Raw genomic sequence first — 26,164 nt, 5'->3', positions numbered from 1 at the left:
TTTTTTTTTAATCCAATGAAGGCCCATGAACCCTTAAATGCAGCCACATGGGTTCTATTATGCATATTGCCCTTAATGAGTCTTGTGCTTCGTACCCGTGAATAGAAAAACATGCTGTCCGTGATGTCTGAGATGCAATCTCCAACAAACCACAACTGGAGTGCAAGGTTGGCATCTTTGGAACATAGCTGCTTCGGTTCCGACAAAATAGCAGTCAGTCAACAGTAAAAATAAACGAAACGCTCATTGAGTTATGTTGGAGAAATTATTTAAAAATCAAACTGGCAGTCAGTCAACAATAAAAATAAACAAACTAAACGCTCATTGAGTTATGTTGGAGAAATTTATTTAAAAATAAAACTGCCAGTCTTAACAATAGAAGCAGATAACTGTTTAAGCAACCCTTAAAAAAAACAAAAAACACACACCCAACTTAAAATCCTAATATACAACAGCCATTTGAGGGGGGGGGGGGGGGGGGGGGGGGGTTTACAGTGCAGCACAAATGTCAATTATGAAAGAACATAGGTCAGAATCATCTGCTTCATGGATGTTCAAATGTTAAGATACTAAGAAATTTTGGTGACCGAAACTGTTAAGTTCACAATTACACATATTGAACCAACAACAACAAAACAAAAGTACAGGCCACGAGGAAAAAATTCTCTTAACCTGCACGTTGCTTTATAGAAATCAATCATAGCCTGACAAGGAAATCAAGGTGGAGGGCTGCCATAAAAGCAGGAACGGGGGTAGGAAGCTGTAGGTGGGTACACCGTAGTCTTGTTCTTCACTCAGTTGCCGGCTGGTGTCGGGCTTCGGTTTTGACTTGCCGAGCGGGAACGACTGAAACAGAGATTTATCAAAGAGTTACTTTGCTGTAAGGGAGAAGAGAAGACCGAAGACAAGCGTCCTCACACGACAGCACACTCACTCACTCAGCTGCGACTTGTGAGAAATAACTCGTGTAAGACGTCTATCTGTGTTACGTATCGGTGTCCCAGATCTAAAATGAGAAATCAGTAACGGCGCCCCGGGTACAGGTAAAACCAGTATGCCAACTCGCTACTAAAAACCGAGCGCCAGGCTTGAGCCGAGGTCAATATTGCAGCAATAACCTTCAACAGTCACAACGGAGTCCACGGGGGGACCGAGGGGGAAGGAGGACAACCGGTCTTGACCGACCAGCATCGCTTTCAGCTTCAGATGAGTTTCTGCCCATGTTGTAACATGCGCTTCTCTGAGACAACTCTCTCACTCACAGCACTCGCGAGCATGCTCATTCTCAACTTTTCTGTCACCACCCTTGTCCCCACTGCATCAAGCCTGTGCATTTGCTTTGACCATAAACAAGAGCTTGTCATGGGAGGACAGAAGGGTGGGGTAGATAGAGAGGATGGGGAAGGGGAGTAGGGGGTTGTCGTTACCTTTGGAGACACTGGCAGAAACAACAAGTACAGAGAAGCGAAGGATGAAAGCACTCAAGGACGGATGACTACGCTCTTGTAGACTGATCTCTGGTCAGCTCGCTCTCATTTTCAGAAGCTAAGACAGAGGCCGTAGAGCTCTGGTAGGTAGGTAGGTAGGTAGTAGGGGGTCTGGTAGGTAGGTAATGGAATTTAAATGGTCGAACTCTGAATTGTTCATGTCGGCGCTCTGGTAGATCTGCCGGCTGGCTGGCGGCCTTGGGTGACTCTAGGAGAACAATCGTAAGAGTGCACGGGCTGATCTCGTCTGAGCGTGTGCGTCGGTCGAACTGCCGGTCACCCGTTCACCGTGCGGGGGGAGGTTCTCGCCGTCTAATGCCAAGCGAAGGCTGATCTGGGCTCAGCGCTTAGTCACCCTCCCGCAGGATGTACACACCGCCAGCTGGCAGACCCTGGGCCTGGGATCAGCTGTAGTATCGGCGCAGTGCGCAGCTCCCAGCACACACTTCAAAGAAAATATGAAAAATAAACAAAACTGTGCGGCAAAGATGCGAAAATCTAGCGGCAGCTCTGCTTTTCAATTTGTCTAGCCACACGTGGGCTGGGAATCGCCAATTCATAGCACGCGTAACATTTAAATTGACCCAAATTTATTTTGTAACATTAATTTAGAGAGGGAAGAGAACAATCAACACTTCGCACGCTCTCAGGCTTCAAGTAAAACTCAATTTAATAAAATTGAAAACGTGACCATCTTTCCTTTTTTGGACCTACACCTCGCACAAGCCCCTCGTTCCGGTCATCTACTCCCCTGCCACGGCAACATAGTAGGCGGAAGAGGCGGAAGATTCAGATGCGTCAGCGGCGAGAGCTCGGGGTCTCCCGGTGTCAGCGTGGACGACGATGGCGAAACTCGACCAGTTTGGAAAGAAGATCTGGTCAACGCACCTGCCTGATGCTGCTCTGACTAGGTGGATGACTGACCTCTCCTAGAACTCAACAGCTATGACTCCAGCCGAGTTAAGACACAAATAGTCTAGGACCACTTGGTGCTTCTTCCTGCCAAGTGTACTTGCTGGAACTGGGCGGGACTAAATGCTAGAATGCTGCTAGATGCCTTTTATGTGGGAACAACCAATCGCCCGCTTACCTATTCCTCTTGTGATTGGCCGATGGGGATCGAGAACGGGAACGGGAGGCTGAGCGGCCTCTTGGTGCCGACCTGGATCGAGAACGGGACCTGGAGCGACTGGAGGAAAACATAAAAAACGACAATTTTACACCAAACTAAAATTAGTCCCCCCAAAAAAATGCTTATAAAAGGGCTGACTGAAGAGTGTTTGAAAATTGTGAGCAATGAAAGGGATATTAAAAATTAGCATTTTTAAGGCTGATAACCCCAGATAATATTGCCAAAAATCAGCCTCTTCCCCATAGAATGTATTTTATGATTACGTTTGTTTTTAACGTTATGACCTTTAACTTATGTATGACTTAGGCCATCAACTTAGATGAAAATTTTATAAGCATCTTACCTTCTCATTGGAGTCCTGGACTTTGAGCGGGCTGGAGAGCCAGACCTAATGTGAGAACAAAGACAGTTAGCAGTGATAGCAATGTGGAAGTACATTGAAATTTTGATGAGCTTATGGCACCCCACACATTGTCTTACCTGCTTCTGCGCCTGGAGTAGGATGGCGAGCGGCGATGGCTCCTGGAGGTGGAAGGAGAACTTTAGATACTCAAACTGACAACTTTTTTTTTTTTTTTTACAGCTATTTGTGTGATGACCCTGTTGGGCTAACGTGGGTCAATGATTTGGTGACCCTGCCCGAACTAGCAGTGGCCCTCTACATTCATGAAATAATAAAGTACATTTAGATTCTTGTCTCTATATTATCATTGAAGCTTTTAAATAAATAGTATTTTATGTGGGGATGGACGAGTACTGATACCAAGTATCTATCGAGCAGATACCTGGCCTTGTTAAAAGGTATTGATGATTGCAACGGCAGCTGATTTTTGTGCTGCCACACTGCTCTTGAAGCAGTTTTGCAATCGCAAAGAAACAACTGCACATTTGGAGATTAAAAAAAAAAAAAAAAATCAATATTAATTTCATAGGAACACGAAAAAAAAAAAAAAAGAAAAAACAGTCTGGAAGAATTTCAATCATTTGAATCTAATGATTTTGAGTGTCTTCTTTCCGCGCTTAGCATTTACGCGTCACCCCATAAGTTAGGCCCGTCTACTATTTGAGATGCACCGCTTTAGAGGAATATAAGGTCAAACCAGCTATGATTTTACTGAACTGGTCTTACCGGCTGCGGCTACGGCTGCGAGAGCGAGACCGAGATCGGTAGCGGCGTCCACGGGATCGGGATCTGGACCGTGATCGAGAGCGGGAACGAGACCTGTTGCGGGAAAACAATGAGTTAAAAAAACAACAACAACAACACAGGAGATATCTCCTGGAGCATCAACATGCTGCCCCATTACCTGCTGCGGCGGCTTCCTCGCTTGCTGAAGCGGTAGCAGTCGTAGGCATAGTGCCCACGGTCCCCGCACTGGTAGCAGCGATCATTTGGGTCAAACTGCCGGCGGCTGGGGCGCCCACGGCCCTTTCTAGACATGCCTGTCGACATCTCCACGCGCACACGTGAGCCACACAAGAGCCTGCACAAGATACACAGCACAAATTCAAACTTTAAAGTTTGATGGCTTGAAAAGCAATCTTATGACCAAGAACTAGGGAAAAAAAAATCCAGATAGTTTGATTTTGTCATATTTCAAATGTCAAGCAACATTTACATAAGTCAATTATACCATTACAGCAAGTCTCACTTGGATGCTTTTCACCGCAAATGTTGATTGAACCTACATTAGATAAAATTCACTCACTTCCCATCCATGCCTTTCACAGCATCCTCTGCATCTCTTGGGTCCTCAAACTCCACAAAAGCAAAGCCTGGAGGGTTCCTGGCTACCCAGACAGTCCTCAGTGGGCCGTAGTAGCTGAACGAGCGCTCCAACTCTCCCTTGGCAGCACCATTGCCCAGGTCACCTACGTACACCTTGCAGTCGGTGGCTCGGGATGAGCTACGGGAGGACGAGTAGTAAGACGACATCTGGCTGCAGAAAAAAGAAGAAGCTGCATTAACACCAATTGATGAAAAAACATTACCAATGAAGCATTACACAGTTGGCGGCCGCCGAACACATAAATGGCATGACTACTCCAAGGTGGAAAAGGGTGTAAATACGAATAAGAGTTGCGATCTTAGGAAAAAAAAACTAATTTAAAGTCGCGAGTCGGTGCTTATATTTCAAGTGGTTGGGGCGACAAACATAGGACGATGAGAACGTCGTAGATTTGATGCATTTTAAGTTTCTTAAATCATTAGATTAAGGCGAATGGCGATTCGAAGATAAAACGAAACAAAAAATGGCGTCATGCGTGTGGCTATTAGGCGTCATTACGGCCGGTGGTTAAACAGATAATTATACCATAGTTTACATAAACTGCTAATTTGGTTACAATTTAGTCTATAAAATTATACTTTACAAGTCTATAGTTGGTCGATTGCGTTTGAGGCCAGTCGACGACTGCCGTGCATTAATGGCGGACGAAGCGTCGACGCTCAACGCGCTAATTTAATTAACGGCTCAAAAGGAAACATTTAATCCTAGACACCCCAAAAATTCCAAAAACATGAGAAAAAAAATACAACGGAGCTGGTATCTGTGAGTTATTTTAGGCGTCGAATCAAGCGTTGATGGAAGGCCTCGTGTTCAACCTGCTCACAACAATGGCGACCACGCGCGACTACTTTACCTTCTTCCGCGGTTGCGTCGACGATCTCCAAATCACCTTCAAATCGCACAATCCACCCAGTCCAGACGAGGCCTCTTTTTTCCCTTTATAACCCCCGAGGTTGGTCGTTTCAAAACGACGAAAGATTCACACACAAAGAAAGCTACTCTGAGTTCCGTCGACGGGTTTCACGCATGACTCGAAGAGAGATTGCGTGAGGGTGACTGCTAAACGCTAAACATACGGGTAACTAGCGGCAAAGCCCGCGATCTGAACACGTGACTTCCGCAGCTGCGTACTGATGATATCACGCTTATGTCGTGAATAAAATACCAAGTGTTAAAATCGGAAATAGTTAAAAATGTGCACATTTATCAGTTCGAATATTTCCAAGAAAGTTGCACATTCAAAACTTCTAAATCAAATCACAATTTTATTTTCATTATTAATGAAATTATTTTTTGATTATGATTGACGTTTGTCTTCAGCCTATTGAGTATAATAAAACTATTTAAAATAACAAACGAGAATTGATAGAGAAACATTCAAAGAGGAACTGATATCTTTGCTTTCAATGTGAATTACGACTATTGATTATTTTGCTATCTTTGTCTATTTAAATTATAATTGTTTTATTGCTATTGATGTGAAATATATAAATTGGATTGCTTAACTCTTGTATCATGTACTGTCAGTAAAAAAATATTCTGTATATACATATATATACATATATATATATATAATATATATATATATATATATATATATATATATATATATTTATAAATAATCGCACACAATGATGAAAAGACACAAAGGCATAAAGGAGACATGTTTATTATTTAAACTATCACTTAAATAAAAAAAGTGCATAGAAAATAAACATGATTAGAAACTTTTCTTTTTACATATTATGTACAACTTTGTTTCCTCATGATACATTCAACCAAGTATAGTTTTGTGGTTTATTTTTCTTTTTCACGGTGGTTGTTTTCCTTCATTGCTGGGAGAGAACACTGTTATGAATCCTGTTTATTAAGAAGATGATGACGGTGATGACTGGAGGATTATCGATAAGACAAAAACACATATTGAAGGCATTCAAATGAGGAGCCAGTTCATGTTATTTTTTTGTTCCCCACATCCTGACATCACTCCCCGGCAACACCACATTCCATCCAACAAGGCTGATGAGTTCAACACCAGAAACAATCACACACTCACCAAAAAAAAAAAAAAAAAAAAACACGGACTTGTTCAATCTGTCTGAAAACTCCAAGTAACAACTCCTTTGTGGATGTTGCACAAAATAAATAAATTAAAGGTTCAGCATTATGACTCTTATTAAAAAAAACAAACAAACAAACAAAAAAAAAAACAGTACATTAGTAAGTACAACCAAAGCTTCAGAGGACTTGAAAATTGCCATTTTGGTGTGATTTAAAAAAAAAAAAAAATCCACAAATTAAACGTTTCATTGACCACATCAAGTAAAAGTCCCTGTTTTAACATATAGGTAATTGGGGGGGGGGGGGGGGTATGACGGCGAGAAATTCACAAGCACATGAATACATTTACACATCACATAAAACTGCTCCTCTGCGGGAAAATAAAGAAAAATGAAAAAATCTGCGCCGCTGTTCGAGGTGCGATCACAGGCACAGCAAAAACTGGTACTGGATATCCATTATACGAAAAAAGAAATGATGCACGTTAGTTTCATCTGATAGTACTGTAACACAAAACCATTATAGAGTACATTGAAACATTGCTAGTATAAATCGGCTGTTTTTGCTACTGTAACTAAGTTTGTCTGTCCATTCCATATATTGTATAGATACTAACGTACAAGACTATGCATGTGTCCGTATAATATTTCATGTATTTATACTATAATTACAGACGGAGGGGGGGGGGCACTGGTGTGACCCCCCACCGCTAAGAGGAAATGAAGTCAAAGAAGCCTTGAACCCAAAGATTGGGATTTGTAGACGGAGCCCTTGAGATCGGCGAACATGATCGCGCCGATGCTCGCATATGTGAAGCCGCGCCCCCTGCGCTCAGCAGGTCTGTCGCCACGGCAACGGAAAAGAGCATCCACGCTCGCGAAGTGAGCAACGTGGAAGATTTGAGTTTACATTCATTGTAGCAGCACAACCCAGTTATTCCGAACCGCTCTCCCCCGGCGGCCAAGCAGGGGGGAGCCCCCGTTCACGCACCCTCAGGGTAGAGGTTTAGGCCCACTTTACTTTGGTGCCCATTGACAGTCAAGTGCACTTGGTAAGAGCCTCATAGGTCCCACGTATCAGGGGCCACACTGACATGGGATCAAGCGCAACGTGTGGTTCTAAGGTGTTTCACCAATGGGGGCAGGGGCTATGTGGGCGCCACCGTTAATGATGTCAGCATGAATGGCAGGAAAAAAACATTGAGTTGATTTTTGTTTATGTAAGTCCTAACAAAAGTGAGAACTGATCACATGACAGAGTAGTGCTTTTATAAACAGGACTATTAGCGCCACACTGAAAAGAAGGAAAAATAAATGTAATTTTCCAAGAATAAAGTCATATGTCGTTCACCTACGAGCTGTTGCCAGTGGTTGTTTAAAAAAACAAGAAGGGCATTTTTAGCAAGCACATAACTAAGATTATATTGTAATTGTTAACCTAATAGCATAATTGAAGTGATACACTATTGTGTATATTATAGTAATAAAAAAACATTTGCTCGCCAAAATTTGTGTTTATTTTGCTGTTTTATAAAATGATGTCTAATTAAATGAGATATTTGGAAAAAAGCTGTACATTTTTTAGATTTATGCTGGAATATTATATGCATAAAGTAATGCAATTCTGAGAAAAAAAGTTGAATATGTTTAACATCAAAGTCATACATACAGTATACAGTGGACCGCAGTTATTTACTGGGATGGGGACCAGAAGAGAAAATAAAAAAATAATAAGTAGTGAAAATCAACACATTTGGAGTGGCGGAAAAAAATCTTCAAATTCTTCCAAAAACACTGATACACAATGTATCTTTTTCACAAAAGATGGGGGAAATGTCAGGGAAACCCTCGAGGGAAAAAAAAAAAAAAAAAACATTTTAAACCAGAATTGAAAATAGTTATATAAAATTTATATTTTCAAGATGATAATTGCATAAAAACATTGCCAAACAATTCATGCAACTGCGGCAACAACAATAACATTATAATATTTTGAGGAAATACTTTCTCGGTTAAAGTGAGCATATTACAAGTATAGGGTTGTAAAATTAAAAACTCATCTATGGTAAAAAGTCGTGTATTTATGGCATTAATCTTAATAAGAGAATAAAGTTGTGTATTTTCAAAATAGATAAACTATTATATAACAAATTGCATATTCATAAAAGAGGCCTATATTAAAAATGAAGTCATACCTTTTAGATTAAAATATGAGAATTTTATTGAACATTTTCCAGAGGAGTTGCATATTTTTTCAAGATCAAATGTCATACTGTTTAAGGGATAAAGTTGTACTTTGCCGAGAAAAAATGTTTTCATTTAACAATGTGATTGGTTTTCAAAATTAAAGTTGTAATTGAATTCATATGGAGAAAACATAAGATGACTTTAACATAACACCTTCATTCATAAAGCTTAATTTTTGTACATTTATATCTTTTTTGCACTGACTTTTGATTTTCAATTCTCTTGACAATAACCTTTTTTTCCATAACATGACAACTGTATTACAACTGTGACTTTATTCTTTTGAATTTTATCTTTTCTTTACGTGTCCTCCTAGCATTTTTTTTTTCTCAAGTAATGTTTAGAGTATTATGTAAACATTACATTGTTGATTGCAATCCGAACGATTGGCACAATGTGGTCACAAAATGCCAGGTGAAAGAATGCACAAAACATATACCTTTTTCACCCTCTTTTTCAGTGTAGTTCTAATGATCCTTAATACTCACATGATGTGTGAGCATGAAAAAAAAGGCACCTCCGAAAAAAATAAATAAAAGTTTGACCATTAACCGTTGTCTGATTTTTGTTGATGTGTATTTCTTGATATAAAGGTCTGGATCCTACTTTTCCTTGTCTGTGTGTTTGTGATGCGGTGAGGAGACAATAAGGCTAGAGAGAGGAGATATCAGATAAGGATCAACCATCCAAACTCTCCCAAGTGCATAATAATAAGCCACACTGCCAACTCTAATGACGAAGACGATGACAAGAAAAAAAAAAAAAAAAAAACGAAAAAAAAGAGCTTTGACCAAAATGGCCCAGGTGGAAAAGCTCCTGGTGGACTGAAGCCAAGTGGACCAAGCCGCAAACCAGCGTCAGTCTTTGGGATCAAACAAAAACATTCAGACTAACAAAAATCATAATAATAACAATAAAAAAAACAAACATAATTTTAGAAAGGCAGCAGAGTACAAAACATAGAGCGCTTTAGTGTTTGTAAACCTCTATTTCCTACAAAAAATGGCATTAAAATAAATATGACTTTTTAAAAAAATATAAATACCATCATTAAGTGCTATTCACTAGTGAGTGCTTTTTAAGTCTTTTTTTTTGTTGCTGTAGAAAAATATACATTATTTACATTTTTTAAAATCATGACATTTGCTTTTTCTAATTAAAAAACAAAGTAAGAAAAGAGACAAGACTTTAAAAGACTCAAAAACACGTACGAACATTTCCAGAATAACAACAACAATGGTTATCACAAGAGGCGGTGGGAAAATATCAATTCAAGGGCGCCATGTTTTTGTTTGGTTCTCTTTGCTGCTGTCATTTGGAACGATGAGTCCAAACGGAATCATCAAAAACAAGATAACAACCACGGCGCATTTTGTAGGAAATCCGCTTCTCTCCACGTATCGCATCAACAAAATAAGGAAAAAAAAAAAAAAATCAAAAAACATAAATAAATCTACTAAAGCACGTCAGTAAAGTCTCGGGGCCCGTGGCTGTCAGTCCACCAGAATCTCAAGCTGCCTTTTTCCCCCCTCTCTCTCTCAAGAGGCTCCAGCCAGTAAATAACAATGCGCTCCGTGTGACAAATAACCTTTTGTTTTTTTTATTTTTTCCCCTCCATTATGTCGCTCTCAGGTCAGCAAGTTTGGACCCTTAGCGAGGTCAAGTCACCATGGCTCTGAAGGCATCAGGGCACATTCACACAGGCGAAATGTGCAGAAGAACAGCTGATCACACCGGAGAAAATAGTAATTCAAACAGATTTTTTTTTTTTTGTTCCTTCAACAAATTGCACTTTGGTGTAAAACGGAACCTTCGATATATATATTTTTTTTCTTTCAAACATCTCGTAAATCTTTAAACTGATTGAGGACGGGCCAATGTAAAAATATATATTTGCGGGAGTTTATCCAAATTTCAAAAAAACGCAAGTGTCAATCAGCTAACGATGAAGCTTGGCGAGCCACATGACGCGAAGGGAGGCACGGTGTATTTCACTTTCTGTTTATGGCCCCTCCTCCTCTGCATATTCAGTCCGAACGAACGCAGACTTGGGTTTAAAAGTTGGCACAAACTTGTCAGTTGAGAAATTTGCGGCACTTCTTGGCGCCGCAGTTGCAGGGCAGCTTGTTTCCGGCGTCCTCCACGGGGAACTTGTAGTCGTACGTGAGCTCCTCGCCGCGGTGGATCCGGCGGGCGGCCAGGATGACGATGTGCTTCAGGCCGTCCGCCGTGATGACGCGAGAGTAGCAGTTGGGCTCGCACGAGTGGTTGATGAAACGCGCCGCGTTGCCGTGCACGGTGGCGTCCACCACCTCGTAGTCATCGATGCGAAACATGTAACAGCCGATGCCCTTGAAAGAGAGGCGGCAAGAAGCTCACTGACCGACATTAGATAATCGCGCATGAAAAATAATGAGGTCATGAAATCGTAAACAAAACATTTGTACAACTGAAAAGGGTTAATTGGGTAACCTATCCATTTAACCGGCAAAATCCGTTCGCTGTTAGCCGTCTCATGGCGGCGGCCATTTTGCCACGTGCCGTTAGCTGAAAATGACTTCACAACTGCCCGCGGTTCAGTTAACAACCGATCGCGGCTCAGCTTGAGGACATCACGTGACTTTTATCAGTAAACAAGTGAGCCATGACGCTCGGACTTCACCCACACAGACAGATTGACTTTAGCCTATTAAATAAATCAAAAGCAAAGAATGTCAAAGTAGTCCTTGGAGGAAACAGTTTGGATGCTTCTGAGTAGCAATTCTCGGAATTTAGCTCCACACGTTTTGTACTCACCTTCCCGTCGTAATATTTCTCCCGCTTGTCCGTGAGCACGGAGCGGATCACGTTCCCAGAATATTCAATGACCATCTCGCCCGCATCAATGGTTTTCTTGCAGAACAAACCTCGGCCGTGAATGGGGGATCTGGAAAATTGGACATATAAAGAGATTTATGGATTGTTTTGCTATAGTTTTGTGACATCCTAACGTGCAATTGTGTTATGTGCAATTGGTTTGGTCTAAGTAGACCCCCCTATCATCATATCAAACATCATATTAAATCTTGTTTTGTGCCAACGGGTCAGGTACTCATGAACTAAAACAGTGTGCAAAATACAATAAAGCCCAAAGTCTAAATGTTTAGAACTGATTTATTACCTGTAGACTCCGATTGTTTCTTTGGAGGTGGCCTTGAGGTGTTTGAATCTCACAGAAAGTGGCAGTTCCATTGATGCGCGTCTGAAGCCATGGCAAAGAGAGAGAGAGAGAAAGAAAAAACCTAATGGTTTATTTGCGAAGTTCCCCAAATACAAGACCCCCCCCTCCCTGCGTTCTATAACTTAACAGTAACTTTAATTTAAAAACTTAAAAATGATATTTAAAAAAATATATATTATGAGGAAGATTGATCTGTCAGCCACATAAGCCGAGTTTTGACTTACAGATGTGCATTTTTATATCGTCTGTATTCTTAACTAAAATTTCCGTAACGGGACGAGCGAGAGGGGAACGTCCGTTGGCTGTTAGCAGCAAGTGCCTGTTGCAGCTAATTTATTTATCAGCTAATTTATCATTTTTAGTGGTGAAATGAAGCTTCACGAAACACTGAAGCTTCCTGGCCAATCGCTTTACACGGGTTCAAGGCTTCACGGTGCGCCATTTGCTCTCTGGCACCATCATTTGTCACTGGTCATGTGATTTTCGTAGAAACGACAAGCGCTCCGAATTGGCGCTTCACTCTGTACATTTCGTAGCGTCGCTACTTGTCATTTGATCTCAAATTAAGTTCCAAATGTTGTGGTTCGTCTGACCGACCTGGCGGTTCTGAGCTGTCCTTCCTCTTCATCCTCTCCCAGTGGACTGTACTCAGGAGGCTGGCGGTGTTTTGAGGCCAAGAAATTGAACACGTCAAAAACAGACCTCCTGCAGGCGAGATAATTACACAAAAGGTGGCATTTATACACACTTGCTTTTAGTATGATTTGTGAAACAGATATTTCATATAGTATGGTACGTGTGAGTTTCAGCCCAACCTTTGGTAGACTTCCGCCCGAGCTGAGCCGTGGGGGTTGATGTGAAGCTCTTCCGTTTCTTTGGGTTTGTGGAAACGGAAGCGGTAGCTGCGACAGTGTCTGGAGCCGTACAGCTGCTCTAAAAGGAACACCACAGCCTCGTGGACCACTCCCAGCATCTTTAGGCCATTCACCCCTGTGAGAAATGAGAGGCAAAACCTAAAATGCATCTCTATTTTTGCTAAATGAATTGATCAAGATTCGGGGTTGGCATATTTTTAAAATTGCATAAAGCACAGTACACATTTACTGACTCAAGTCCTCAAAGTTCCACTTTTCAGATGTCTCTATCAGACCCCTTTGAGTGATATATAAACAGAGGTGCATCTGGTGGCAAAAATGAGGAAAAACAATTAATCTAGCTTCTTCCATTTCGTCTTCTACTACTGCTCCTCTTTCCTTGCATGTTCCAGTATACTTCATTCTCTGACACAAGCTGCCTCTCATGTCATTCTTGACACTACAGCGGCACATCCTCTTTAGGACAGGAGAGGCCCCAATTGCGTGAGTAGTGTGCCAAATTCATAATTTCGAGTAAACTATTCATTATAAAGTTTTTTTAGTTCACATTTTAAAAAGTGGAAAGCGTTAACCCTGGTTCAGAACAAAGTTGTGCATTACCTTCAAAGGACACTTTTTGCAGTTTGGCATTAGAACGAGCTTCCTGCACTTTATCGGTTAAAGACTTCCAGGCATCTGTGAAACAGACAATTAGAACATGATGTACAATATAAAATGGGGAGTAAATCTTTCCAAATGAACCTGTGAAAAAATATGTGCTAAAAGTAGGTCATATAAAACATTTTTCATATGGTTCTTCCACACACACGTTAAAGCATATTAAAACTGGTTTCTAACACAAAAAAAAAAAAAATGCAGGCCTCATTGTACAAAAAAGGCTTCTGTTTTTGAGTTCCATGATTACCAATTGGTGTGGTGTTGAAAATCTGCAAATTAGCGCCCCAAAAATTCTTAAAAACATGTTTTTTCACACATGTATATTTTGCGCATTTACTCTTTGGTCATTTTTGGGGGAAATTTTCTCCAACATTTTCTTCCATTTTCCGTGGGGAACAAATAATGATTGGTCATCAGCGTTTTATGCTGTTTTTTTGAAGATTTTTTCGGGGGGTCTTGTTAGATTTTTTTTTTAAGAAAAGTCAGAGACTTGAAATAGATTTTTCCCAATATTTTTTACAAACATTTGACTCCTACACTTTTAATGATTCATCGAATGAACTTAGAGCCAGGCAGAAACTCAGCATTTTGCTTTTAGGACACTTTTTTTTTTCCCCAGACAATACAAGATAAGAAAATTAGAACATAGTTTTTGCTCCTTAGTGTTAAGCTTGGTGAATGTGCAAAAAATAGGCTTTAGGAAATGCGACCCATCGCATTTTTATTCACCTTCAATACTTTCACAGCGGATGTGGAAGCCATCTTCACTGTGAATCTCAAAGATGATGCCCTTCTTGGGTTTGCTGTCCAGTACGGTGTCTTTGCCGCCGCCATCTTGGTTGGGCGGTCGAGCAACCGCGAGGCAACCCGGTCCCGCGACAGTCGAACCTTTGTCTTTGACCGCAACCTTTCCAGGTAGGCGGGTGTCTTCTGAGTTTTTCTTTTTGCCAAAGACACTGCAAATAATTGAAGTACGCATTGACGCAGTTCAACATCAACAGTGGAAATTTCATTAAGAGAATCTGTGTCGCCATACGTCTTGTTGGTTGCTTTGCTCGGGGGTTCATCCGTGTCCATGGGCTCAGAGTGGCTCGCTTCTTGAGAGATGCTTTTAGAGACAGGGGACGGTTGGCATTTCAAAATCAACAAGAGATTTTGGAAGCAGCAAAATTAACTCACCTCGACTTTGAAGGGTTTTGTCCTGCGGGGACATTGTGATGTTTTTCTGCCGGAGAGACCTTCACCTTTTTGCCATTGCTAATGTCCGTGCTCTTCCTGCTCCTTTTGGCTTTGGGTTTGCCCTTTTCTGCGCTTGAAATCGTAATTGTCGCGGACGCCACACCAGTTGAGTTTTGAAGGCTTTGATCGGAGGTTCGGTTTATGGGAGTTGTTCTGTTCTTCTGGGAGTGCAGGGAACTCTGCGTGTGGGTAAACACTCCAACGACACGCCCTTTCGCCGGGCTCAAAGGCGTGGCTGGCGCAATTGTAACCGTGGTGCTCGGACCGGACTCAACAGTCTGAGCTCTGGAAAAAGCCGGATGCCGCTGAGCAGCGCCGCCTTCTGTATCCGCTTGCTGAGTGACAGCCACACTGAAAGACTGCTGCGAAGGCAGGACACAGATATTGTTGGCTATGGAAGTAACAGGGGAGCCAAGTTGGGACATCAGAGGAGTCGCCCCCGACGACTGAAGGACCATCGGCTGGTCCGACAGGCTCAACCCGTGCGGGCTGGCCTTGAACAGGAGGTTACTAATGGGCCCTGTGATCTCGGTCGTGCTGAGGACAGGTGTCGAGAGGGTCACCGACCCGGTAGTCAGGAGGCCGGCAGCACCACTAGAGGGCACAGGAACAACATTTAAAAGTGGCTGACTGGTGTTGAGTCCGGATGGTAAGATGTGAGTGGAGGAATCCAGTACACCGGCCTGGGCAGCGCCAGGAATCCTGGGCTGGATGAGGGTGGTGGGATCCAGGTACATGACATTACCGGATTTTGGTCTCTTGATGATATTGGGAACCTTACGCTGAGAGCTAGTTAGAGTGCTTAGCTCAACGATGCCACCGGGCTGGCCGGGGATGCTGGCGGTAATTTGAGGGGACGACAGGTTGATAAGGGTCATGCTGGGAGGGCCGACGTCAGGGGCCAAGGTGGGCTGAATCCGCGAGCGAGCCAATTTCTTGTTTTTTTTCGGCAACAGACGAGAAATGGGCCTCTTCTTGCCGTGGGCCGAGGAGAGCGCGGTCGGGACGGCAGGGAGAGAAGACGCGCTGGATACGATGGCAACGCCGGGACCCAGCTCATGAGCCCGACCCGCCTCGGAGACCAGAATCTGAGGTTGCTCGTGAGCTTGAGATGACAAGCCGATGAGAAGGCCCGAAGTACTGCTCGGAATTCCTGTGGGGAAGCCGGCCTGGGTCGCTCCTCTAAACGTATGAATCTGAGGGGAGTGAGACATGGTACCTAAGACTTTGCCACCAGCAGGAAAGATAGGCTGGGATGCGGACAGCCCAGTATTTAATCCTGTGGCAAGCGTCATGGAGCTCAGGACTGCCTGAGGGCTGGTGTCCATCACTCCTGTGGCTGTTATTTTTTGGGTGACTCCATTTGGGACAGTCTGGAGAACATAAAGAGGCTGGAATTGCTGGTTGACAACGATGAGTTTATCAGGACTCGGTTTGATGACAGCCGGGGTGGAAACCTGAACCTGGGATGTTCCCGGACCGGGCACCGGGCTGGGGCTACCTACAGCTGTGGCTGAGGTAGAGAGGAACTTTTGAGTCTGAAGAGGAAGTGATGGGGAACTGGGCAAACCGGGGGTGCCAGAATTCCTCGGAACATCCTGGTTAACTGGCGTTTCGACCACTTGACCAATAGCAGGACTTGGGATAAACTGCTCGGGGGTCATGTGACTTTCGGCCATTTGAGTATCTCTGTTTCCCAAAGCTGCGGCATCATGTTGATTCTTCGAGGGTGACTCCCTTGGTCCCGCTCTTTTCTTTTCTTCAGTCTTCTCTCCCGCCATCGTATCCTGGTCAGACGTCAAGCCCAGCATGTTGCGCTCTGAGGTATCTGAGATGAGGTTGCCGGCTGCATGATTCTGACTGGAATTCACAGCTGAGCTGCGTGTGGTTAGCACAGAAAGATCAGACGGCAGCTCAAGCGGAAGATAAGGCTCCTCGACAGATATGGAGCTGCTGACACTACTTTCCCCTACGCCTCCAGTTTCGGCATTGGGCAGAGGCTCGGAAAAGTCATCAAACAGAATATCTTTGCGGCGGTTGACGTCCACCCCAACATAGCCCTCATCTAGTAGCAGTTCAGAAGAGGACGACTCAGGCTGCTGACCCAGAGCCTGCATGGACATGGATGGTATGTTCAGAACAAACTCCATGATTTCTGATGGCAAAATGTTACCGCAGTCGTCGCTGTTGTTGTTGTCAGAGTCTGATTTCAGAAGATCTGTGTTGAGGGAAAGTTGTGCTTCGAGAGGATCCTGGCCCTGACTTTGCTGCTGCGACTTGACCGCGCCACCTAAAGCCAGACAGTTTTCTTTCTGTCCTTTTCGAGTGTTTACGCCCAACGATCCGGTTCCTCCGCCACTCGTGTGCGGATCCTTGGCAGACTCGTGAGATTCCACTTTTTCCTGGTGCCTGTCTCTGCCCCTTCTTCTCGGAGTGCTCTTGTGCGACGTGGAAGCTGAGGTGGCTGTGGTAGTCGTGGTGCTGGTGGTGCAGACGCTCGTGTCGCTTTCCGAGCCATCATCGATGCCGTCGAGCTGACCGATGTGCTGCTTATTCAAAGTCCTGTCAAACACGGCATAAAAAAAGAAGACTGCTTAAGTCCACTGCTGTCCGATGAAAAACTATGAATGTTTGTGTGGTCTCGAGATATAAATGGCAAAAATATAAATGTTTCCCTTTCAATCAAAATAGGTGCATACATGTCTTTCAAATATCAGACGGGTTCGACCCAAACTGTCACCTAGAATCACCAGTCAGCAAATTAGAAATTTCAATTAAAGTTTATGATTTCTGTTTGAGAATTTAATGTGATCCCAAAGGACAATTTACTGTATGTTGATGATAATATGTATGTGGAAAGTTGAACTAAAGACTTTCAAACCTTAAGACAGGCTTTTGCATTTTCTTTACCAGAAACTTTTGCTCTTGTAGCTAAACACTTAAAAATAGTGAAAGTGTATAACTAAGTACCCGGGATTGAATGTCTGGACTACTAAAAAAAAAAAAATGTATAAGTATGTCTTTAGGAATGTATGAATTAAGAAATCAGACAATGTTGGCAGTGACAGTGGAATGTTTTTTCAGTCTCAGTTTGCACTATTAGTGGATATTTAGATGAAAAAAAAATACACGGTGGGTCTACTTTTCTACAATAATCTACAATAATTTCAAGATTTCTCAAAAATGTCGGTCTGAACTTACAGTGCAGTGAGCATGTCGTCTTCGATTTTTTCCTGTGCCCTCTGCTGTTGTTCTTCATCTTTCAGAAAGCGTTGTAGTTGGGAGCCACGACCCAGACACTGATCGAGTCCTTCTATCGACGGAAGGCCTTCACCTGGGTTGATTATAGTCCGTGTGAAGTTGTAGTAATAAGGGTCCTTAACTCGCTGGTTCATTCCGCTGTCCTCTTCATCTCCGCTGTCCCCCGATGAAGTGGAGCTGCTGATATCATCCGCCCCGTCTACTTGACCCTCGGCCGACTTCTTGCGACCAGTCCTCCTCTTAACCATGGGTCCAGATCCATCCCCGCCGCCGTAGAATGGAAGATCCTCTTCCCCGTACGAGCGAACCCCATAGAAGGGTGTGAGTCCAAAGAACATATTAGAGCGAGCGCGGGCGCTACGACGAGGGTAGCGCCGCTTGGCCGACCCTGATCCGTCGCTGTCGTCCTCCTGATGTGCATCATCCATGCCTCTATCGTGATAATCGTCAGGGCCTTCTGCCTCGTCCTCTCTTCCTTGACTGAGGAGACTGTGGTGGTCTCGGAGCTCAGAGCGTGGGTGCTCTTTGTGTGTGTCCTCCTCCTCAGTTTGGGTCTGGGTATCTGATTCTGAGCTGTCGGTGCTGCTGGCAGAAGGTGAGGAGAAGAGATTGGGGCGATCACAATGACGCATCCCCTGGCCGGCAGGAGAAACCGAAGAAGTAGTGGTCGTGGGACAGGAGGAGGTAATGCCATCGACGTTGTTGGTGCCGTTGGGGTTGGGCTTAATGTCAGGCTTTTTTACAGCTTTCTTTTTGTCTCTCGAGGACAGCACTAACTGCTTCATGGTCGGTTTGACGTGGGACGTCTTCATCCCTTGGATATTGTCCATACTGAAAGTTTCTCGGCTTTTTGAAGATCTGTCACTTCCTGGATGCTTCGGATTCTCCCCCTGAACCTTCCCATGGGATTTGGCTCCGCTTCCGAGCAGCTGAACTGTACTATTGCTGTTGTTGTGAGAGGTGGGAATGCTGACGTGAACGCTGGAGCTTCCAGTGGCTTTACAGAACTTGTTCAAGAAAGACGATTTGCTGTCGTTTTTGCTGTTTTGGAGTCGCTTCTCTAGGTCTCGGTCTTTGGACAACTCTCTGTTTCCTGCTGCCTTGACTTTGGAATGTTTGTCTTTGGCGGCTGGGGATGCGGCATGAACGGAGCTTCGCTTGACCGGGTCGTCGTCCGCCGGCGTCCTTGACGGCCAAACGGGTTTCATGGCCGCTCCGGCTGCTGGACCTGACGAGAAGTCGTTTGATTTCCGCGCAATAGTTGGGGAGCTGGCTTTCCCAGAAAGCGTGTCATTAAAGAGGGAAGACAGCGCTAAGCACTCAATGCTACCACTGCCGCCTTTCTCTGAACTTGTCCTGTCCTTTGACTGGATGATGTGAGAAACGGATTTGTGGTGAGTCGAAGAAATATTCTGGTCTTTGCTTCCGTGTTTCCCGTGCTTGTGAACCTGCTTGGTGTTTCCCCCTCTCTGCTGATGGCCAGAGAGTACTGCGGTGCCCACAGGAGGAGAGGACTGGCCCGAGCCGCCAGGTGCCAGCCTGGGATTCTTACTTTCACCTCCAACCTGTTTGGACTGGCTGCCAGTGTCACTCTCTTTCCCTGAGTCTTTGTTTCTCTCTGTACTTCTATAAGCGGAGTCCCTTGAGGGAGGTCGACCCTTTTCGGAGTCTCTGCTGAAGGGTCTGTCTTTTCCTGCTTCCACGCTAAGTTGTTGATGCTTTTCAGAGTCCCTTGATGCTGAATCTCTGCTGATGGTTCTTACTTTTTCGATATCCTTTGAGCTGGGATCTCGAGAGGATGACTTACTCTTCTCAACATCTCTGCTGTTTGGCACCCTGTTGACCTGTTTTCCTTTGTCAGAGTCTTTGCTTACTTGTCGCCTCTTCTCTGAATCTTTTTCTTTTCTGAGAAGTCTTGCCCTGTCCACTTCTTTCATAGCTGGCTTCCTCTTTTCCTGCTCTTTGGCTCTTGATTCACCAGTGTCAGAGTCTTTTTGCCTGAGGTCGCTTGATGATTTATTCCTTTCAGGATCCTTGGAGGCTTGACCTCGACTTGACCCCTTAAGCTTGTCTGTGTTTCGTACTCCCTGAAGCATGGAGGGTTGTGGTTTATTCCTGCCAGGCATGAACAATCTTGCCCTTTCCTTGTCCCTCTGGATTGAGTCCTTGCTGAGGCGTTTGGCCTTCTCGGGGTCTTGGGCGGGTGAGGAAATAAGTGGAGGAGGTGAGGTGAGGGGCTGTGGCAAAATGTGAGTCAGTGATTTCACCACCCTTTCTTTATGCAATTGGTGGGGAGGAGGGGAAAGAGAAGGAGAGCTGTGGCGTCGGGACTCGGGAACATTTTGCGTGACAGGATCCGGAATGGACTCGTTGATTTTACTTTGGGGTTGAGTGGAACCTCCTACAAAAGAAAAATGTAATGACTACTTAATTGGCACAGCTAAAAAAAAATCTACTTGGCACAAAATCGATAACACTGTAAAGTAAGCATATTTCATTTACTTTGTTTTTATAATACTTGATATAAAGGAGATGCACTGCTAAAAATCAGTAGAATAAAATATTTTAAAGCACAATTTACCTTTGAGAGAGCTTAAAGTTTAAATCAAAACTAGGGCTGCACCTATCGAATATTTTGTTACTCGGATAAAACTCTATTGAAAAACTGGGTATACAGATAAAAATTAAAAATAGTGTTGCTTGATGCAAACCAAAGTATGAATATGGAAGGCAAAAAAAACCAACAAATTTTTACTTAACACATTTACATTTTTTATTTTAACATTTTTTTTGTAATTACATTTGAACTATTTTACTCTGAAGCAATCAGTGACGTTTTAGAAAAATATGTTGGTTTATGAAACGAAGTGACGTTAAAACTACAGTAACGATTTTTGCTGGCTAAACCAGCACATTTGAGTAAGCCTGGTATCTTATAGAGCGAGGAACGACAACCGTGTCAGTTAAGTCATTTACATCTATTAAACTGCCTTTGAAAAGTAATCAGATTGCACTTGCCGGCCTGAATGCTGCTAGCACCTAGTACTGCTTGCTGCATCTCGCACTGCCATCCGCTAACATTGGAGCCACCCGGTAATCAGTAGCAACAAGCACTGTATAATGCAATGTCACCGTAATCATAGATATTTTTAGCATATGTAATTAGCATACTTAGCGATTTAACTTGATGTCAGTAAGGAGTCCGGTAAACTCTTTAACAACTGAGATACTAGAGTATTTGTTTCACCGCTATTTAAAATCAAGAATTATGATTTATTCTAACATTTGTTTGCACTGAATTACTTAATAGCATTTGCAATGAGCGTGAAGTTAGCGCAAGAAAGCAATTCACTACCTGAAGATGGCAACAAACTTGGGCCGCGGGTGGCAGGTGGGTTGTTAGGTTGCCGATTTCTGGTGTAGACTCTGAGCTTGGGAGTCTTTGCAGGGGACTGAGTTTCTGCACGCCTTGGAGACTCAAATGGATCTGGGAAATCTTAATATGGAGGGGTGAGAGCAACAACACAGTGGTTAATCCTGGTTTCAACACTGGTAAACCTAAGATAAAGTGTCCAGAATTGAGTAAGATACCTTGTGCGGGAGGAGGGCTATGCGCTATCGTGATGTTCTCCTCAGGCGCCACCATGCTTTTAAACTCAGACTCTCCGACAGGAGGATGACAAACCAGGATCCTACAGGTATATACGCAGCGCTTTCGAGCATCCGAAGTACTCCAGTACACCCTGGAACACCTGAAATAAAATTAATTCTAAGTTGAAAACCGCCATGTTATGAGCTAGAAGTATATTTTTTCCCACTCCTAAATTTATTTGAGAATATTTTCATCAATTGTGTAAACTGCATTAAACATCACTAAAGTTGAAGTGGAAAATTCTGGCTAGGATAAAGATTTTAGCTTGGTGCTTGTTTTGTAGCGATGGAAACAAACAAAATGCATCCATCCCTTTTTTTTTGCCACTTATCCTCATTAGGGTCGCAGGCCTGCTGGTGCCCATCCCAGCTGTCTATGGGCAGTAGGCAGGGGACACCCTGAATTGGTTGCCGGCCAATCACAGGCCACAAACGACAAACAACCATTCACGCACCCAATCACACCTAAGGACTATTTAGTATGTCCTATACACCTGCCATGCATGATTTTGGAATGTGGGAGGAAGCCGGCGTGCCTGGAGAAAACCCACAGGGGCTAGGGGAGAACATGCAAACGCCACAAAAGAAGGCTAGGGCGAGGTGGATTTGAGTACAGGTCCTTAAACTGTGTGGCGGACGCGCTAACCAATAGCCCACTGAGCTGCCTGGAAACAAAATCTAATTTCCTTATTTTTCTTTTTCTTTTTAAACTTTATGTTGAAATGGGACTAATTTCACAAGTTAAGTCGTGTGAGCTCTTATAGCCATTTGCCACTTGTTATTTCGGTATGTGCTTCACTGCCTGAAAATGCATTGTGAAACAGAGATTTTTCTTTTGTTATTCTCAAGTGGGGTGAATTTTGTTTGTAGCTTTTAATAGCGCCACGACCACATTGGGAAATGTTCTATGCACACGTCCCTCAAATGTAGAATAATGTGCTTTCTCTGAGGCAGTCACAGTTAAATGAGATGTACAATTTGAATACATGAAAAAAGTACATAACTGCCTTAAAAAAATACATCCAAATACCTTTCTGAGTAAAGACATATTGAAATCTGTAGTATTTAATTAAAAAAAAAAAAAGACACACTTACTGGTATCCAATGGGAAAGAGTTTGCGTTCGCAGTCTGAGAGTTCAGTCAGTATGCCCAAACAGTCAATGGTCATGGAGCCTACAGGAGTGATGAAAAGTTGCAATCAGGCATGAAGCAATAATGCAAGTACAGAAAGATTCACTGGCACTGCTTCACACTACCTATCATCATGTGGACATTTTCAGGCTCTAGCCCTGCTGACCATTTCCTCTTTACACTGATTCCCTCCACATCAACTAGTACCCTGCGGGTCACCTCAAAGCCAGACACCACCTGGGGGTAAGAAGCATTTTTAAAATAACATCGCAGTGCTTTACTGCATGCATGAGTCATTAGTTCTCATTGAAAGCCTAGAATGTACAATATGTACTTTTATGTCACGTTTTATGGAATCATCTGAGGTATTATGAGTCATTGCGAGTTTCTTACTTCTCCCTTAATTAGGTCCTTGTGCTTAGAACAATAGACTTTCTTGTCTTCTAGAAAGACACAGTGGCCCTGGCGGGCGCACATGAAGTGGTAGTTGCTGGTGCAGGAGGTGAAGCAGCAACCGACTGTGGCTCCTGTCTTTTGACACAGCTCACAACACTGTAAAGAAGAACATGAGTGGAAATTAACAATACATTAAGACTTTGACATAATGAAATACAACTAGGCCACTGAACAAGATATAGTATTTTATTTAATGAGATCAAATAGTAGAGCTTGATCAGAAGTTTCTCCCTTTAGCAGCGCTAATTTTCAACATGGTGTCTTGGATAACACATTTTTATTTAAGTTTCATCTCATATCCTTCTATAATTTTATTTTAACATTTGTTTGAATTAAGAGCGGTGCTTTCTAAATTTTGATACCAAGTATTATTCCTTTAAATACCACTAAGCACTTCAAGTACCATTATCAAAACAAATATTAATGTACATTAAGCAGAGTACGCCCAATTATTTATCAAAAACTAGCAGGGATTCAAAATTATTGTAAGCCACTAAAACTATGCACAGTACTGGATTAACTTGTGTACTGTGCTTAAATGAAGGAAAATAAAATTGTTTAAAGAAAAACATGCTGTACAGTAGGCCTGCACGATATTGAAAAATGCGATACACGGGTGTTGAATGTTATGATATTGATACAACTGGGATATTTAACAATTCCCTAAAAAAAAGAACACTTTTACTATCTAATGAAAGACATATTTTAATTCATAAAAAGGTAGACTCGTTGTATCCTAAGTTAATTAATTGTAATAGGTTACGGATATATATACTGTATATATATTTAAAAACAGTACACAGAAACATGCGTTCATCTATTGGCTGGTGATATACAAGGTTGCATCCAACTGTCAGTCTGATAAGAGTAAAATTTCATATGAAACTTATTGCACAGCTTTGGTATATGCAAAAATTTTCTCAAATGTTGAATGAAAAGAGTACCTAATTAAATGCTTAAAAACAAATATTTGTAGATTAAATGCTACAGCAGTATGCAAACCTGAAAGTTAAATACAACTGAACAGTGTTCAGGCAGTCATTCTTTCAAGCACCATCAGAGGGAGCAAACATACTACTTTTGGAAAATCTCTGGATGGTACAAATGAAAAAAATGACATTATTTTTTGTTTAAACTATTATTTATAATGGGAAAATATTTTGTCTTACCAGCTTTTTTCCCCTGAGAACAGCCATGTGTACATTTTTCAGGGCGCCATCATCGTCCTCGAACACCTCCGCTGACCACAGGGCACAGTTGACATGTGTCCACTCATTCTGTCCGATGTACAGTAATCTGCCACCCTCCTGGATTATACATACACGTCGCATATGACACGGTTTTAGCATCATTTATGTTTCGAATGTGGGTGAAAACCACAGGTTACTCACGTTTGTGTTCTCATCGCCGTATTTCAGACATAGAGAACATCGCCTGTTATCGCTAACACCTGGTGGAGGAGGCAACTCTGGGCGTTCTTCACAATCTGGCGGGAAAACAACAAGTAGCATTGAAGTCAAGACAATAAAATAGGAATCGTAACAATTACTTTGGCCAGCTTCAACCTTTGAGGCTTAAAAGAATGCCTACCATAATCCCACAAATATAAGACCCACTTTTTTCCATAAAAAAGGAAGCCAAAAAGTATGGGTGCAAGTAATGGTAACTTAAAAATTCCATCCATCCATTAACTGCTGCTTTATCCGGGGCCGGGTCGCGGGGGCAGTAGGTTGACCGGGGCAGCCCAAACTTCCCAGCCAATTTGTCTAGCTACCCCGGGAGGATCCCCAGGCGTTCCCAGGCCAGCTGAGAAACATAGTCTCTCCAACGTGTCCTGGCTCATCTCCAGGACCTCCTCCCAGTGGGACATGCCTGGAGTGTGTCACCAGGGAGGCGTTCGGGAGGCGCATGTATTTTTATATTGACTGCATTCTTACGTACAATAATTAGCGTAACGGCATGAACGAGAGTGCGTAAGTCAGTTGGCTGTTAGCTGACATTGTTATGGCATTATTTTCAATAAAAGCGTGCCCTACTGTCTGAACTTATCCTAAGTAACATATCCTTTTAATCAAACGATATCCATCACATTTGCAAATTTTGCAAATAGGTAGCTGACATAGACGGCAGCGACCCGAGTGAGGGAGGATAAGCGTCTATAGGAAATGGATAGATGGCTGAATACCTTTAAAACCTAATTTTGCCACTTGCTGTCAACTGAAAATGACATCACACATATTCAGGGCTCAGGTCAATCATGGCTCAGCTTGCAAATATCTCATGACCACAAAAAATAGATGTGATACCTGAGCCATAATCAAATATGATGTCATTTTTTTGTTTACAGCAAGTGGGAAAACGCTTTTCAAGAGGTAACACAACTGCCACTTAGGTTAATGCAAAAAGTTCAGACTTTCACAAGCAAGCTTTACAATTGTTTAAGTGAATGTGCCTTACCTGGTATAAGTGGAGGTAGTGGTGGTAGAGATGGAGGACGTGGGGTAGGGGTTGCGCGAGAGTCTGGTTCAGCAGGGATCTTGGGGGAGGGAGCTGGAATGATGTTTTTGATGAGGTGGGGGTGCTCGGAGCGGGACAGCTCCAGTCTCTCCTGCCACTGGGCATAGTTGTGGTCCAGGGATGGAGGCAAAACAGCATTGGGAAGGAGACCGCTGCTGAGGACAACAAATTCACACAAGTCAACACATAAATCCAACGGCATGGAAAAAAAAGTAAAGTGTAAAAAAAATAAAAAGATGAATTGTGACGATTTAATTTATGTGTTATAATAATAGCGGGATTTGAAATATGCAGCTCAACGTGTTCATGTTGGAGTAACTCAGTTCAAAAACTGCTGAAGGCAATTTTTTCTGCCTCAGGTACCCGTAGTGTAGTGTCAGAAGGCCAACTTGAAAATGAACCTTACAATCTCAAATAACATGAACATCAATGCCTCGGTA

General features: G+C 42.9%; 2 protein-coding genes across 5 annotated transcripts in view; both read right to left on the bottom strand.

Moving 5' to 3' along the window:
• Positions 1-324: 324 nt before the first annotated feature.
• Positions 325-5,502, bottom strand: srsf7a (serine and arginine rich splicing factor 7a). 3 transcript variants are annotated; one of them, XR_015867254.1, is made up of 10 exons: positions 5,263-5,502; positions 4,329-4,559; positions 3,927-4,103; positions 3,749-3,841; positions 3,100-3,141; positions 2,963-3,007; positions 2,578-2,676; positions 1,634-1,932; positions 1,428-1,545; positions 325-846 (listed from the first exon to the last, which is right to left on the bottom strand). XR_015867254.1 is itself a non-coding variant. In XM_088427959.1 (8 exons), exons 2-8 carry the CDS (start codon positions 4,553-4,555, stop codon positions 795-797), a joined length of 735 nt encoding a protein of 244 aa, XP_088284085.1. In that variant the 5' UTR covers positions 4,556-4,559; positions 5,263-5,501; the 3' UTR covers positions 325-794. The 3 variants fall into 3 exon arrangements, 1 of the variants encoding a protein (XP_088284085.1); XR_015867253.1 differs by having other exon boundaries at positions 1,428-1,932; XM_088427959.1 differs by lacking the exons at positions 1,428-1,545; positions 1,634-1,932 and having other exon boundaries at positions 5,263-5,501.
• A 560-nt stretch (positions 5,503-6,062) lies between these two features.
• Positions 6,063-26,164, bottom strand: part of kmt2a (lysine (K)-specific methyltransferase 2A) — a 56,419-nt gene continuing 36,317 nt past the window's right edge. Inside the window, exons 17-34 of one of the 2 annotated variants that reach the window (XM_088427149.1) lie at positions 25,665-25,879; positions 24,599-24,693; positions 24,377-24,514; positions 23,145-23,303; positions 22,877-22,988; positions 22,715-22,793; positions 21,560-21,720; positions 21,324-21,464; positions 17,909-20,369; positions 14,648-17,269; positions 14,505-14,576; positions 14,198-14,424; positions 13,412-13,486; positions 12,752-12,926; positions 12,534-12,641; positions 11,877-11,957; positions 11,513-11,642; positions 6,063-11,067 (exon numbers count right to left, since the gene is read on the bottom strand). In XM_088427149.1, coding sequence (XP_088283275.1) covers positions 10,792-11,067; positions 11,513-11,642; positions 11,877-11,957; positions 12,534-12,641; positions 12,752-12,926; positions 13,412-13,486; positions 14,198-14,424; positions 14,505-14,576; positions 14,648-17,269; positions 17,909-20,369; positions 21,324-21,464; positions 21,560-21,720; positions 22,715-22,793; positions 22,877-22,988; positions 23,145-23,303; positions 24,377-24,514; positions 24,599-24,693; positions 25,665-25,879 — 7,327 coding nt within the window. In that variant the 3' untranslated portion in view covers positions 6,063-10,791. The remainder of the gene's footprint in view (positions 11,068-11,512; positions 11,643-11,876; positions 11,958-12,533; positions 12,642-12,751; positions 12,927-13,411; positions 13,487-14,197; positions 14,425-14,504; positions 14,577-14,647; positions 17,270-17,908; positions 20,370-21,323; positions 21,465-21,559; positions 21,721-22,714; positions 22,794-22,876; positions 22,989-23,144; positions 23,304-24,376; positions 24,515-24,598; positions 24,694-25,664; positions 25,880-26,164) is intronic. The other variant, XM_088427150.1, reaches the window with a different exon arrangement.

This window comes from Hippichthys cyanospilos, chromosome 11 (assembly GCF_059441005.1).
Source record: "Hippichthys cyanospilos isolate Australia breed blue-spotted pipefish chromosome 11, RoL_Hcya_1.0, whole genome shotgun sequence".
Lineage (NCBI taxonomy): Eukaryota > Metazoa > Chordata > Actinopteri > Syngnathiformes > Syngnathidae > Hippichthys > Hippichthys cyanospilos.
The sequence above is the reverse complement of the archived record's forward strand: the minus strand, read 5'-3'. Positions and strand labels throughout refer to the sequence as shown.

Bases quoted from the DNA above. Each gene is read 5' to 3' on its own strand.
- srsf7a (XM_088427959.1), bottom strand. From the start codon at position 4,555: ATGTCGTCTTACTACTCGTCCTCCCGTAGCTCATCCCGAGCCACCGAC. The intron at 4,104-4,328 runs GTGAGTGAATTT...TATCTTGTGCAG, and splicing joins GTGAAAGGCATGGATGGGAA to GCTCTTGTGTGGCTCACGTG. The intron at 3,008-3,099 runs GTAAGACAATGT...TTCTCACATTAG, and splicing joins TACTCCAGGCGCAGAAGCAG to GTCTGGCTCTCCAGCCCGCT.